Genomic DNA, 13,514 nt, shown 5'->3' on the forward strand with positions numbered 1-13,514 from the left:
CTTGAAGATATTCATAATTTAGCCGTCAAAGGAAGGACAAATCTGGTAATTCTATGATTCTAAATCTTCGCTATGAGCACCTCCTAGAAGTTGTTGAAGGGAAATAGCAGTTTTATTGCTGTGGTTATCTGGTACCAGAGAAGAGAGTTTATGGTCAAGATAATTGATTAATGAGGAGCTCTCAGAGATACCATAAACCAACACTAAAATGTCACTGCCAGAAAAGTTTAACGATGGTTTTCTGGTTAAGAATGCTGAGCCATTGCTTTTAGATGTTGGAATGTGTTTAGAATATTCAGAGCTGAATTTGGATGGCTGTTTATCACCACAATACAGCTCAGATAATCAGTTATGTTCGATCCATAAGTCAGAGACTGTTCAATATATCTTCATCAGTCTTTGCACAGAAGTCAGTTTAGCCATAACAGCCATTTGCTATTCAGCCGTTTTGGAAATGTTTGCATTTTACAGTTTCCATGACAACACATTGCAGCCAATGAACTGTTTGTATTTCCTTAGTTATCAGCCATATGGTCTGCTGCTTACTTTGGGATTTTTTATCCCCCGCAACGCGTTTTGGGGGGTATTAAAATGGACTCAGTCCGTCGTGCCTTTTTCCGCATCCGTCCGTCCGTGCACATTTGTCTTTTCCGGAGCAGAACTCTAAAACTGTTCAATATTTCTTCACCAAACTTGGCACATAGATAGATCTGGTGGTGTACTGGTGCCTTTTGGTAGTTTTGGAAATCTGAATAAAATATTTTTGGCGTTTCCATGGCAACAAGTTTGACTTAGCCTGAAATTGGTGGTAGTGCTCTTTTCCGGAGCTGAACTCTAAAACCATTCACTATTTCTTTACCAAACTTGACACATAGATTGGTCTGGTGGTGTACTGGTTCCTTTTTGGTAGTTTTGGAATTCTGAATATAATATTTTTGGCATTTCCATGGCAACAAGTTTGACTAAAACAGAAATTGGTGATAGTGCTCCTTTCTGGAGCAGAGCTTTAAAAACCTTTCAGTACTCTCCTTCCACTTTTCTATATACACACCTAAATGTTTGACATAATCATAACTCGTAGACGTAATCATGAAGAGTATTTTGCCATTTCGGGGGATATTGATGACTTTGTCTTCTTGTTTATTTTGTTTGTCTTTTATGGTTTTTTCAACTGTCAATTGGCAAACCTAGTGGATCCATGATAGCCACAGCTCTTAAGAGATCGTATTTCACTGACACCATCTTACAGGATATAGCTGGATGTACCACTCATCTATACTATCTAGAACAAGCCCAAGGCGGCTATGTTGTTTATCAGTAATTATGCACTTCAACTTTATTAAGAGCATTTCAAAATGGCATCCATAGCAGCCATCTTGAAAATAACACTTTTTGCTTCTTGTTTCATGTGAGTAGATAATGCTACAGCTCGTTTACACCAATGAGCATCAGAGTGAGCATCATGTGAATTATCAATAACCTTGCAGAGTATATATTATTTTTGTCTCATTTTTCAGTCTCAAGGTCGATGTGAGATCATGATGACCTTGGAAAAGGTGGTGGCGGGCCTGGGGTCTGCAGGAGGGTCCTGTCACAAGGACATCTACAAGGCGGCCCGGCAGGCCATGACAGACCGAGCGATGTCTGTGCGAGGAGCAGCTGCCAAGGTAAACTTGTCAACAAATTTCTTTAAATGTTGAGGCCAAGTTCCCAAAAGGTGTCCTTAGAATTGGACTATTGTAACTATCTTACAGTGGATCATAGATCACTTTATAGAACAGGGCTGTGCTTATTGACTTGTTGATTAGGTTTGTGCAGAGAGCCCCTAGAACAATGGGAATGGTTTTGTTCCACTGGTGGAGTTTAAAACTGGACAAGAGACTACAGTGAATGTTAAACCTGTTTTAGTCCAGTGAACAGATTACAGAAATTCCAACTTGTATATATTGGCGGAGTCATAACAATATTTTGCTAAATACTATAAAGTGAATTATATTGTGAAATCTGGGGAAAACTTAGCCAGTCATTTTGACACATTGCTGATTTCAGTATGATAAACTTGTCAGATATTCTAAAGATCTGACCTGGATGATGCATGTCATCTATGATTGTGATGTCAAGCATGTTTGTTTGGCCCAGACTTTATTATCTACAGGTTGCTGTCATGCGGCTGGTAAAATATTGGTCAGATACTTTTGGCTGGTCCTGTTTACAGATTGCAACGTTATAGGTCATCTATGGTAATAGAATAGCCACTCCTGCTTATGGCCAGGTTACTAATTTTAACCCCAAGATATGAATATTACCACTAATTGCCACATCTGTTAATAACTACGCAGGGCTCCAGATAACTTTTCAACATCAAGAGTATGTTCTCCTTATTTTTTCAATACAGGAGTACTGGAAAACCTGAAGAGAGTACATTTAGAGTACTGAATGGAATTTAATGGAATATCAGTAATCTTGTGTTTCGTTTCATATATGCACCACAACATTGCTACTCTTGTGTAAACAGGTCAATAAACAATAAAACAATAATTTTTCAGATAAATACGTCTGTAAATGATTCTAAGACCGTACACCATTGCTGTGGTGCGTATCTGCTACGTTTTCTAAATTATTTCCTACCGTATCGTGCATATTTTATATCTATGCGCCCGAGCGGCCCTTATTTGGAGCACCGAACTACGTATATAGTTAGATGGTATGAAACTAGGGGTTGCCAATATTTGACTACTGAACCAATAACAGGGTGATCTGAAGACCGAACCAGACATACCAGTGATTGACGTCATGAGCACATATTGCTGAGATACCATCACACAGAATCAGACATATATCTGCATCCAGCATAGGTTATTTGAGAACCTGGAATACTCACAGGTGTTCATAAACCATCCCGTGAAATTTGAGTGGACAGGTGAGCTGTTATTGGAACATTGAACCCTACAACTGTGACAGAAATAGATATGAACCTGTTGTGGAAATTATCGAAGTGTTTCCTTTATGAGGACTCAAGAGTGGAACAGAAGTAGGTGACCGAGAAACTAAACCTAAGCTCTCATCTGACATTCACCAATCCCATGAGTAGGCGACATAATTAGGCATAGGTATTGGGCAGTGTGATTGAGCTGATGGTGACACGAATGAGACTGTCAGTCTTCGGGATTTATCACCTCCCATCAGTGTGCAGGGACTTCCACAGATGTTATTATCACTGTGGTGCTGTTGCCACCTGTCTAAATAGCTCCGGTGCCGAGGGAGCCTGTACCTAATTTGAAGGCATCTGAGTAACTTCATAGATGGCTCTTGCAGACATCTTGAATCTGTTAAAGGGGTCTGAAAATAAAAATTCAGGAAGTACTATAAGAAGAAATGTGGTTGATATAAAATGAATGGTGTGCACGTTGAGTGTCATGGTAGCTAAGGTTGATAGATATTTGGTAGCCAGGTCGTTAACGTGTTTACTTGTCTCGTCCTGATCTCATTCCCCTCATGGGTACAATGTGAGAAACCCATTTGTTTGCACACCCTGCTGGGATATTCCAGGGGTACTGCTTTAGCAGAGCAGCAGATAAATCTTAGCCTGTTTCACTGTCCTTGAACCACATTATTTTCCCTGCCCTTTCTGCAATGCAAAAGCTCTAGATGAAGCAAGTCTAGGTTTCCTCAGGCTCAGGAATCTCTGAGTGTACTGGGGCTGATTTTCAGTTTAATAGAGTTACTTCTTTTTATCCGAAAGATATCTTCTGAGATTAATTAAGTGTTAGTCATTGTTTTTCCTTCCACCCAACCCTCACTCTAATGCTAAATTGAGCAAGTTAAGGTTCAGGCTGAATTTCATACCTCTCTGAGGCTCCACTCAAATTTAAATTAGTTCCTCTTTTTCAAATCTTTTGTTGTATATCAAAATGATAAATTTTCAGAAATTACGTGTTAGTCTACCTTTGTTCATGAAAATATGTAATTTTGATGGAAAACTAAGAGTTACATTGAAACTGAAATTAAGCCCGATGGAGAAGAATCCGTGGAAAATCAGGAGTTGTTTCATTTCGATCTGTAGTGTAAGTTAAGGGCTGGTCATAATAATGTGATCCGGGACTGTAAGAAACTTAAGAAATACTCATTCAATACTTACGACCGGGTTTTGCTAGGAGTCGTGACTATATCCATGTATATAAATGTTAATGGGGTTTCATGTTATTACAAGAAAGAGGCGACTAACGGGATCAGGTGGTCAGGCTCGCTGGCTTGGTTGACGCAAGTCATCGGTTCCCAATTGAGCAGATCAATGATCCTGTTGTTGCTCACTGGATTGTCTGGTCCAGACTCAATTATTTACAGACCGCGCCATACAGCTGGAATATTGCTGAGTGTGGCGTAAAACTAAACTAACTCACTTACTCATGATGTAACAAAAGTTAAGGTGGGCAAATGAGCTTTACAGTGGTTTTCAATCCAGCTCCACTTATTTCAAGAATTATTTTTTAATAATTTCCTGTATCACCTCCAGTAACACTGGGCCATAAATGTCGGATGTAAAACCTGCTAATAGACCCTGTGTATTGGTTAAATGGTGGTCTACATGAATCGTTAGTCAGAAAGTTACATTATCAACACCAGGGTAAAGAGTGCCTGAACAAAATATATTCCTTAAAGTTAAAATGAGAAAATATTGTAGATGCTTAAATTTATTAATTTTTTATATCTCTTAGTTTGATATATTTTCTGTAGAAAGTTTTCAATTTTGCCAGTCAGAGGGAAGAATTGGCAAGGATTGCTTGTTAAGAGTAGGATAATATCTAAGAGCTGTCTGGTTCCATTTGCAGCCACATCTTCAATGCTGTAGGCGTTTGTTTGAGCCATTAGGATGTTCGAAATAAATAGCTAATGATGCAGTCTGCTTACTGCTGTTAGTTTTGAATTTCACTGATCTCAACCTCGTATCATCTTAGATGGCCTGATGCTTTTAGCGAGCATTTGCTTAATGCTATTTTCTGTGGGACATGTTCACTCAGAGTATCTGCATGTAACAGCAGAAGTGAAAGGTGAATGTACTCATCGAGTTATCAGAGATTCTGATATTTGTTCATCTAGAAAGATGGATCAGCTTGTAAACATAAATGTCTGAAAGTGTTGACTTTCAAATTCTTTTGGAGCTCTTTGGCGGCATGCTTTGGGTCAGAGAGTATTTGAGAAGTACAAAGCATTGTGTAATGGCAGTCTGTCTGAGTGAGAGGGTGATACGTGTTTTATAGAATGGTTGTATTGTCTGAGTTAAAACATGGCTGCCTGCCATGGCTGTTATGATTCACTCACCAAAGCTGCTTTGCAGAAGAGGCCGCAAAATGAGAGTTTGCATGACTGATATTTTTCTTTTCCTGTTTTGACAAAAATTAAATTGTTTCCAGACAAGAGGGATAGTTTCATCACCATTTCATGTGTACATTTTTTTTATGTGGCCACTTCTGTTTTTAGAAATTGAATCACAAAATTGGAAAAAGTAAATGAACTTTCTGATGAGTACTGCTACTGATGAATGCTAAAAAAAGTGTTTAAAAAATCAATGTACAAGCGCTAACACTCATGGAAGAATGACATCTGCTGTTATGGAACAATGTTTAAAAGTTTGTAAATAGCTGGGCAGAATGAAAACAATAAACACTCTTTCAGTTCGATTTGATTTTTGTCTGCTGTCAAATCTATTGTGATGTTTAAACATTTAGACAATATTTTGTCATTCACATTGACAGATCTTAAGGTTATTCCACAATTTCTTGCAATGCTCATGTTTTTGTGTTGGATTATTTCTTCGCCTGTAATTGATTTTTTACCCAGTAGACAAACCACACAAGTAATAAAATGTCAAACTTTCAGCCCATATCAGTCTCATCACTGTTGATGTGTGATGTAAAACGGAACTTTGAGATTCTGACTGATGAAAGACAAAATTGCGATCATTGATCAGGCTTCAGCTGAAAAACAACTTGACTCGCTAAGCTGCTTTAGTGGTGATAAAACATGGGATTGTGATCAAGCAGACTGAATTTTATGGCCCGTTTTGGCAGAAAGTTTGGTTGTTTCAGATGGATTGATGATGAACGGAAGTTGTTCTTATTGATTCCACCACAATTGATCACATTCTGTGTTCCGAGGTAAAATATCGTGAGCTGTTGCAATGCTCCCAATACCTGGATGAGTGAACAAACCAATGAGAGGCCATTATTAATTACATTGTTGCAGAACTAGTCTGGTCCTCTCGGTGGTGTCATTAGGGTTGATTTAGAGGGTATTTATATCTTCTGCTTGCAGAGCAGACGCACTCAAAGAAACTATTTGGGACATTGGCAGTTGAATTGGATTCCATTCAGAAACTTGATTGATCTTTCACTGAAAATTGAGTTTGAATTCTTCCATTACAACAAATCAAACCAGTGCTACGAAATAAAGCTCGAAGTTCTTTGATGGAAGAGAATAAGATTTTATGAACGTGATGTCAAGAAGTGTGTTCTAAGATGATTGTTTGTTGTCATTATTTTTGACTATAGAAGATCTAAAGCTGCTATTTTGGGGCTACTTTTTGGCAGTTGGTTGATGATATGTTTTTTAAAATTCTCAGTCTTTTTGTATCATGATATGAACTTCCATAATGACTGAGGTGTAACCGAAGCGACTTCTGTTTGTGACTCTGTGACTTTAGCCACTTGTCCAATTCTAGTCTCGTGCAACTTGGTTGGGGAGATTTACAAAAGGAACATCATCAACAGCATGTTTCATGTTCAACCAATCAAATATGATGGAATCACAAGCAGTTTAGTTCTGCTTTATCTTATCTTTCTTTACCAACCAATAATAGTTGCAAAATATCAGTTATGATATTTTGAGGTCATCAAAATTGTCTTGTTTTCTTCATTTTGGAGAAGTGATGGCAGACGGACACTTATCACACAAGCCAGTAATTGAGCAATTGAGCAAAGTTTTATTAGCAAGGAGGGAGCCTTGCTCATTACAAGAGATAAGCTGGTCTTTGGTGTTATCTCTTTGGAGCCATCTGATAATACATTTACACTGCAGCCATCTGCTATGATGAGTGTAGTTTAAATGTCTTGAAGTACAGAATGTCTTCCTATAAGAATCCGTCTCTGTGATACATTCACTAACTGAACTTGGGTCATTGAGTGTTGGAAGAATGATTAGGAATAAACTTTGGTACTGATGCAGGAGTTCTGTTAATGTTTTCAAGTTTGAACTTAGGACATGATAAACTCTGCTTACTGCACAGCCACCTGTAGGTTATATTACTGGAATATTAATCAGTTCACAGAAAGTTATGTTTGTCTGATTGTGTCAGAATGTCCCCTTTGAAGATAAGGGAGGTAACTGAAGTAGGATATACACCAGCTGCTATCTCTCCCAGCATGAAGGAGATATCATATGAGCATTTAATTCCTCGTATGTGTTCATATCTTGACACTGATATCACTTGAACCACCTGTTGTAACTAGTCCTCCAGAGTCTCGACCATACATCAGACATCGTTACTGATGGAATATCTGATTGTTCAACATGGCCACTGCTGGATTGCGTTCAGATACCCATCCTGAAACAGTGTCCATAATTTCTATCACCTGCTGCAGAAATAGCCATAACTTTCCATATACACAAGATACTATTACATCCAGAATACCACATCTTCAGAGATAATGGCATGTGCCGTGTGTTGGTGATGTAGAGGGATGAACATTGCTGTCAGCAGTTTCCCAGTAGTGTCATGGCATGTCGGCCAGACAAGACTATTGCGTGAGTGAGTGACATCATTCCAGCTGTGTTATGGTGAAGTGTCCAAGACTAGAAATTGCCTGAAGGACTTGCACAAGTCTCTAAGTTAATAGTTGATAGTTTAAATGATAATTTCTACAAAATATAAAGAAAAGAACACATTGTCCCTCTAACAGACTGGCGTCTGTTTGCTTATCTGGACTGGCCTTTTTAAACGATAGAATTACTTTTCATCCATGGGCTTAGCATTCAGTACAGCCTTGGAGCAAGGCTATTTCCCAGCAATGTAATGGAATGTTGGATAGACAAACCAAGGGTGAGTGAGTGAGGGAGGTAGGGTGAGTGAGTGAGGGAGAGAGGGTGAGTGAGTGAGTGAGTGGATGTTGTAGTCAACAGCATTCCAGGTGTGTTTATGGCGATGTGTCTAAGACTAGAAACTGCCTGAGGGACTGAGGACATTACTGAGTAGACTGTCACTTTAACAGTTCATAGATGTCCATGCTGTAGCAAATAAGATGGAGATCTGTGAAAATGAAACTCAGTTTCAAACCCGAATCACAAGCTGCACCATAGTATGATGGCACACAATGAGCCAGTGCAAACTTTGTATAAACCCAATCCTTAACTGTAGCAGATCTCAACAAAAATGAGATTCCACCCATGAGAGCCACTGTTGATTGTAACAAGGGATGTTGAGTATAGGATAGGTTGATAAGTACCGTATCATGATATCAAGGATAGGTTGATAAGTACCGTATCATGATATCAAGGATAGGTTGATAAGTACCGTATCATGATATCAGGGATAGGTTGATAAGTACCGTATCATGATATCAAGGATAGGTTGATAAGTACCGTATCATGATATCAAGGATAGGTTGATAAGTACTGTATCATGATATCAAGGATAGGTTGATAAGTACCGTATGATGATATCATGATATGATAAAGGATATAGGATAGGTTGATAAGTACCGTATCATGATATCAGGGATAGGTTGATAAGTACGAAAAGTATCATGATATCAAGGATAGGTTGATAAGTAATTATCATGATATCATGATATCAAGGATAGGTTGATAAGTACCGTATCATGATATCAAGGATAGGTTGATAAGTACCGTATCATGATATCAAGGATAGGTTGATAAGTACCGTATCATGATATCAAGGATAGGTTGATAAGTACCGTATCATGATATCAAGGATAGGTTGATAAGTACCGTATCATGATATCAGGGATAGGTTGATAATTACCGTATCATGATATCAAGGATAGGTTGATAAGTACCGTATCATGATATCAGGGATAGGTTGATAAGTACCGATATCATGATATCAAGGATAGGTTGATAAGTACCGTATCATGATATCAGGGATAGGTTGATAAGTACCGTATCATGATATCAAGGATAGGTTGATAAGTACCGTATCATGATATCAAGGATAGGTTGATAAGTACCGTATCATGATATCAGGGATAGGTTGATAAGTACCGTATCATGATATCAAGGATAGGTTGATAAGTACCGTATCATGATATCAGGGATAGGTTGATAAGTACCGTATCATGATATCAGGGATAGGTTGATAAGTACCGTATGATGATATCAAGGATAGGTTGATAAGTACCGTATCATGATATCAAGGATAGGTTGATAAGTACCGTATCATGATATCAAGGATAGGTTGATAAGTACCGTATCATGATATCAAGGATAGGTTGATAAGTACCGTATCATGATATCAGGGATAGGTTGATAAGTACCGTATCATGATATCAAGGATAGGTTGATAAGTACCGTATCATGATATCAAGGATAGGTTGATAAGTACTGTATCATGATATCAAGGATAGGTTGATCAAGGAAGTACCGTATCATGATATCAGGGATAGGTTGATAAGTACCGTATCATGATATCAGGGATAGGTTGATAAGTACCGTATGATGATATCAAGGATAGGTTGATAAGTACCGTATCATGATATCAAGGATAGGTTGATAAGTACCGTATCATGATATCAAGGATAGGTTGATAAGTACCGTATCATGATATCAGGATAGGTTGATAAGTAATCATTATATCAGGGACCCGATATCGTATCATGATATCAAGGATAGGTTGATAAGTACCGTATCATGATATCAGGACTGCTATGGGTATTTATCATTTGGGTATTCCTGTGCACAATTGGTCCCTGGTATAATATGCTTGCAGCAAGGAGTGAATCTGGGGATTGGGTGGTTACAATGGCAGTGGAGGGGAATAGCTCTTGCACAGCAACTACCATTTTGTGATATAGACAGTTGCTCACACCTTTGATGACTGGTTTGTCAACTCCAATTTGTATTCCACAGGCTGCCATGAATGATAAGGCAGTAATGTTGCTGATGCAACAGTGTTGATATTTCGACTTGTGTCAGCAATATTTCTGTCACATAGCAACAGTGATATTTCTGCTGTAGATCATTATTTGGTCATTTTAACACTCTTTTGAATAAAAGAAAGAGGTAGTCTGCTTGAGATGCTTGTCGAAAGAGGCAATTTACAGGATTGGGTTGTCAGGCTTGCTGACTTGGATTACACATGACATCGTATCCCAATTTGCTGAAAGCAGCAACTAACTCACTAACTCACTCACTCACTCACTCACTCACTCACTCACTCACTCACTCACTCACTCATACCTCTCTTAGCAATACAGGACAAAGGGTAACCTAATGGTTAAAGTGTTGGCTTGTCTCATGTAAGCCTGGGTTTGATTCCCAGATGGTTACAATTTGGAACCCAGTAACAGTAATAATCAGTATAGAAAGTTTTGTAAATCATTCGGTTTGTGGTGTTTCTGTGGATGTGATGCAGTGGTTCTACCTTGTGAGGAGAACATGCCCAATGTACCGGTACCTGGAACAGCTAATGGTCCAGGCGCTTATATTCCAGTGTTTACATCCCTGACGAGATCGGTGTTGATCTTGGCCAACACACATCTGTGTTCAGATGTTTCAAGATCACATTTAAAATTAGAGAGCCAGTTTTGTTGCACCTGGACACAATCCAAAGATGTAGATTTGTTAGAAGGAAGTAGGTGTCATATTGTGTGGATGATTGAAGTTTTGTGGAGATGTGTATTTGTTTCTGCCAGAGAAGGCAGGAAGATACTGACAGGCTGAATGGAGGAATTGCAAGGACATATTATGTGTGTGTTATTTCTCGAGTCACATTTCACTGAAGTGTTTTTACTAAACCAATTATATATCAACATTTTTCACCCAGAAATAACAACCAGTTGTTTGGCAGAAGTGTCTGAAGTGTTATGGTGTTGTTTTTCATGGTTTACTTTGGAGAGGAGAGATGAACGGTCGCTGTCTAAATCTGTTCTTTGTATCCCTTCCAAAAGTGAGTAAGCTTTTGGGATAAACCATTGGATTTTATTCCACTGACTTTTTTTTTTCCACATATGTTTTATGTTTGAAGCTTATTTTAGGTATCCCGTGATATGGTATATTGCTAAATGCAGAATAGATCCTACCCTGTTTTCTAGCTAGCTCACTTGTTCACTCAGTTTTCCAACCTACCAATCAACCAAACAATGATCAGCCTCCAAAAATACTTTCTATGTTTTAAAGTGATCTTAATCAGGATGAGTCTGTTCCTCATCCCTGTCTCAGAAAGTGATCAAACTGGTGTTGCCAATGACAACCAATAATGCTTGGAAGGGTCACTTCCTAAATAATATATGCTGAAACAAGGGTTGCTCATACCCAACCAGATTGAACAGTCTACCAGTCTTAATTAAGTTGTTGCTGGCTTTTGAAAAGATGGGTTCCTTTTCTGAATGAAAATCATCTCAAAATGAAAATATTCATTAGACTTGAGCTAAATCCAATGTGTCAATAATTAATACAATTACCACAATTTTTACTTCTAAAACTTTAAAATCAGACAAGCAGACAGGCTAGTGTTGGTGATGAACCCATCCCCAAATTTCCCATTTCTGGTCCTGTTGCCACCTGCAGCAAGCTACAAGAGGTGCAGTGTGTTCACGTTGCTAATTACAGAAGACATGCACTGCACATCGTGATGCTCTCCACTGAGTAGCAGCATTGCACTCCATCAGGTGGTGCAGTATCTCACACACCTGTCTCCTGGAACCGTTTCCATGGTAAATCAGGCAAAAAAGCTTCAAAGGCACAGTCAGTGTCATTCAGTGAATAAACATTTCACCAATCTTGGGAAGACTTTTCTGTCTATGGTATTGGTGTTCTGGAGCTGACACAATGTCACTATGGAGGACAAGGAGAATGGGATGAAAGTTAGCAGATCGGGAGCAGTATTAGATGAGAACACAAGATTGTTGGACTCGATTACCAGCTGGTAGTTCTCTGCAAGTGTATCCTGTTTGATGCTACAGGTTGCTATATTGGTCCAGAGGGTTTGTTGTCTTCTGTGTTGGATTGCTGACTCAGCAAGATAAGATTGGTGGATAAGAAGCCAAAAGACCCGTTGAAAGGGGAAATAATAAACAATTATACTAAGTGAAAATGTTGAATTGTATGTTTCAACAAAGTGTCAGAAATAACCTTGCTGAGTTAGAGGTTGATGAGTGGTTTGCGTTCCGATCTGAAAAGAAATACAAGCATATGGTTGTCATGGAAAATATTGCATAGAAATTCCAATAACATGCAATAGGTGAAATATATCCTGTCTATAGCTCTTAGACAGGATATACACCTTGTTTATAGCTCTCTTTAAACAACATGGTGGGTGGCTAACTGAAGTTCCTGCAGACAAGACACGTGGAATGTTTGTGATCTTGGATTGTTCTAGTATTATCTTTGCTGAAAAGGCCATCTTGAAGGCTTGGATTCACATTGGCATTCAGTGTTGTAGGTCTTGTTGAATTCAGCAGTGAAACTGAAACTTATGCTTGGGCTTTTGCCTTAATTTGCATAAATGAAACACCAGGTTACTAGGATTAAGAACTTGACAAATGGTGCATATATTGTAATGCTGTTTTTACTTTGTGATAGAGTATGTCTTAAGGCAAGTGGGACCCAAGCTGCTACATTGAAGGTTAATTTGTCTACAGTCTGAACCCCATCATTTTCGCTTCAACCTGGCACAATGCTTTAGTCCAAAATGATGCATGTCACGATTTTCCACAGGTTCTGTCGCCCATCTCACTAGATTTCTTTTAAATTTAAATGGAGTTTGTTTCTAAGACAATCAATGCATATATATTTTAGAGATAAGTCTTTGTCTATGTGAAAGTTGAGTAAGGGTACTAAACAGAAACATCTTGTTTACATACATCCCGATGATCACAGCAGCGTAGCTGTGCCAAGTTAATATACTGATCTATATTTCTTATTCTTTCCCCACCTCACTCAGCAAGACATAAACTACTTCCTCACAACATCTACAGCCTTAGTATATATTTGTTGGCATTGATGTAGTTGGTGGTATTAATTAGATCAGCCCTATCTGATTGCTCAGGCGGTACCACAGTGTATTTGCATTGCAAATGATCGTCAGGAATCACATTGCTCCTTCCACTGAGGTTGTTACTGAAATGTGGAATGTGCTGTGCTTGTAACTGTGATGAAATGATGTTTATTTATCGTGGAGTCTTCCTGTGTGTGTATTTATAGTGTGCACACATACAAACATGTGGTTGGGTGAATCAGCTCAGTCTGGTGGGGCCATTATGTATACACATTCCTGGTGTACA

At 38.6% G+C, this 13,514-nt stretch overlaps 1 protein-coding gene across 5 annotated transcripts in view; it reads left to right on the forward strand.

Annotated features, from left to right (window-relative positions):
- The window catches only part of LOC124283712 (HEAT repeat-containing protein 5B-like), a 133,060-nt gene that overhangs the window by 85,954 nt on the left and 33,592 nt on the right, over nucleotides 1–13,514 (forward strand). For all 5 annotated transcript variants that reach the window (XM_046719728.1, XM_046719732.1, XM_046719730.1 and 2 more), the window contains exon 5: nucleotides 1,518–1,667. In XM_046719728.1, coding sequence (XP_046575684.1) covers nucleotides 1,518–1,667 — 150 coding nt within the window. The remainder of the gene's footprint in view (nucleotides 1–1,517; nucleotides 1,668–13,514) is intronic.

Source organism: Haliotis rubra, unplaced genomic scaffold (genome assembly GCF_003918875.1).
Source record: "Haliotis rubra isolate DU_JTF1 unplaced genomic scaffold, ASM391887v1 Scf32, whole genome shotgun sequence".
Classification (NCBI taxonomy): domain Eukaryota; kingdom Metazoa; phylum Mollusca; class Gastropoda; order Lepetellida; family Haliotidae; genus Haliotis; species Haliotis rubra.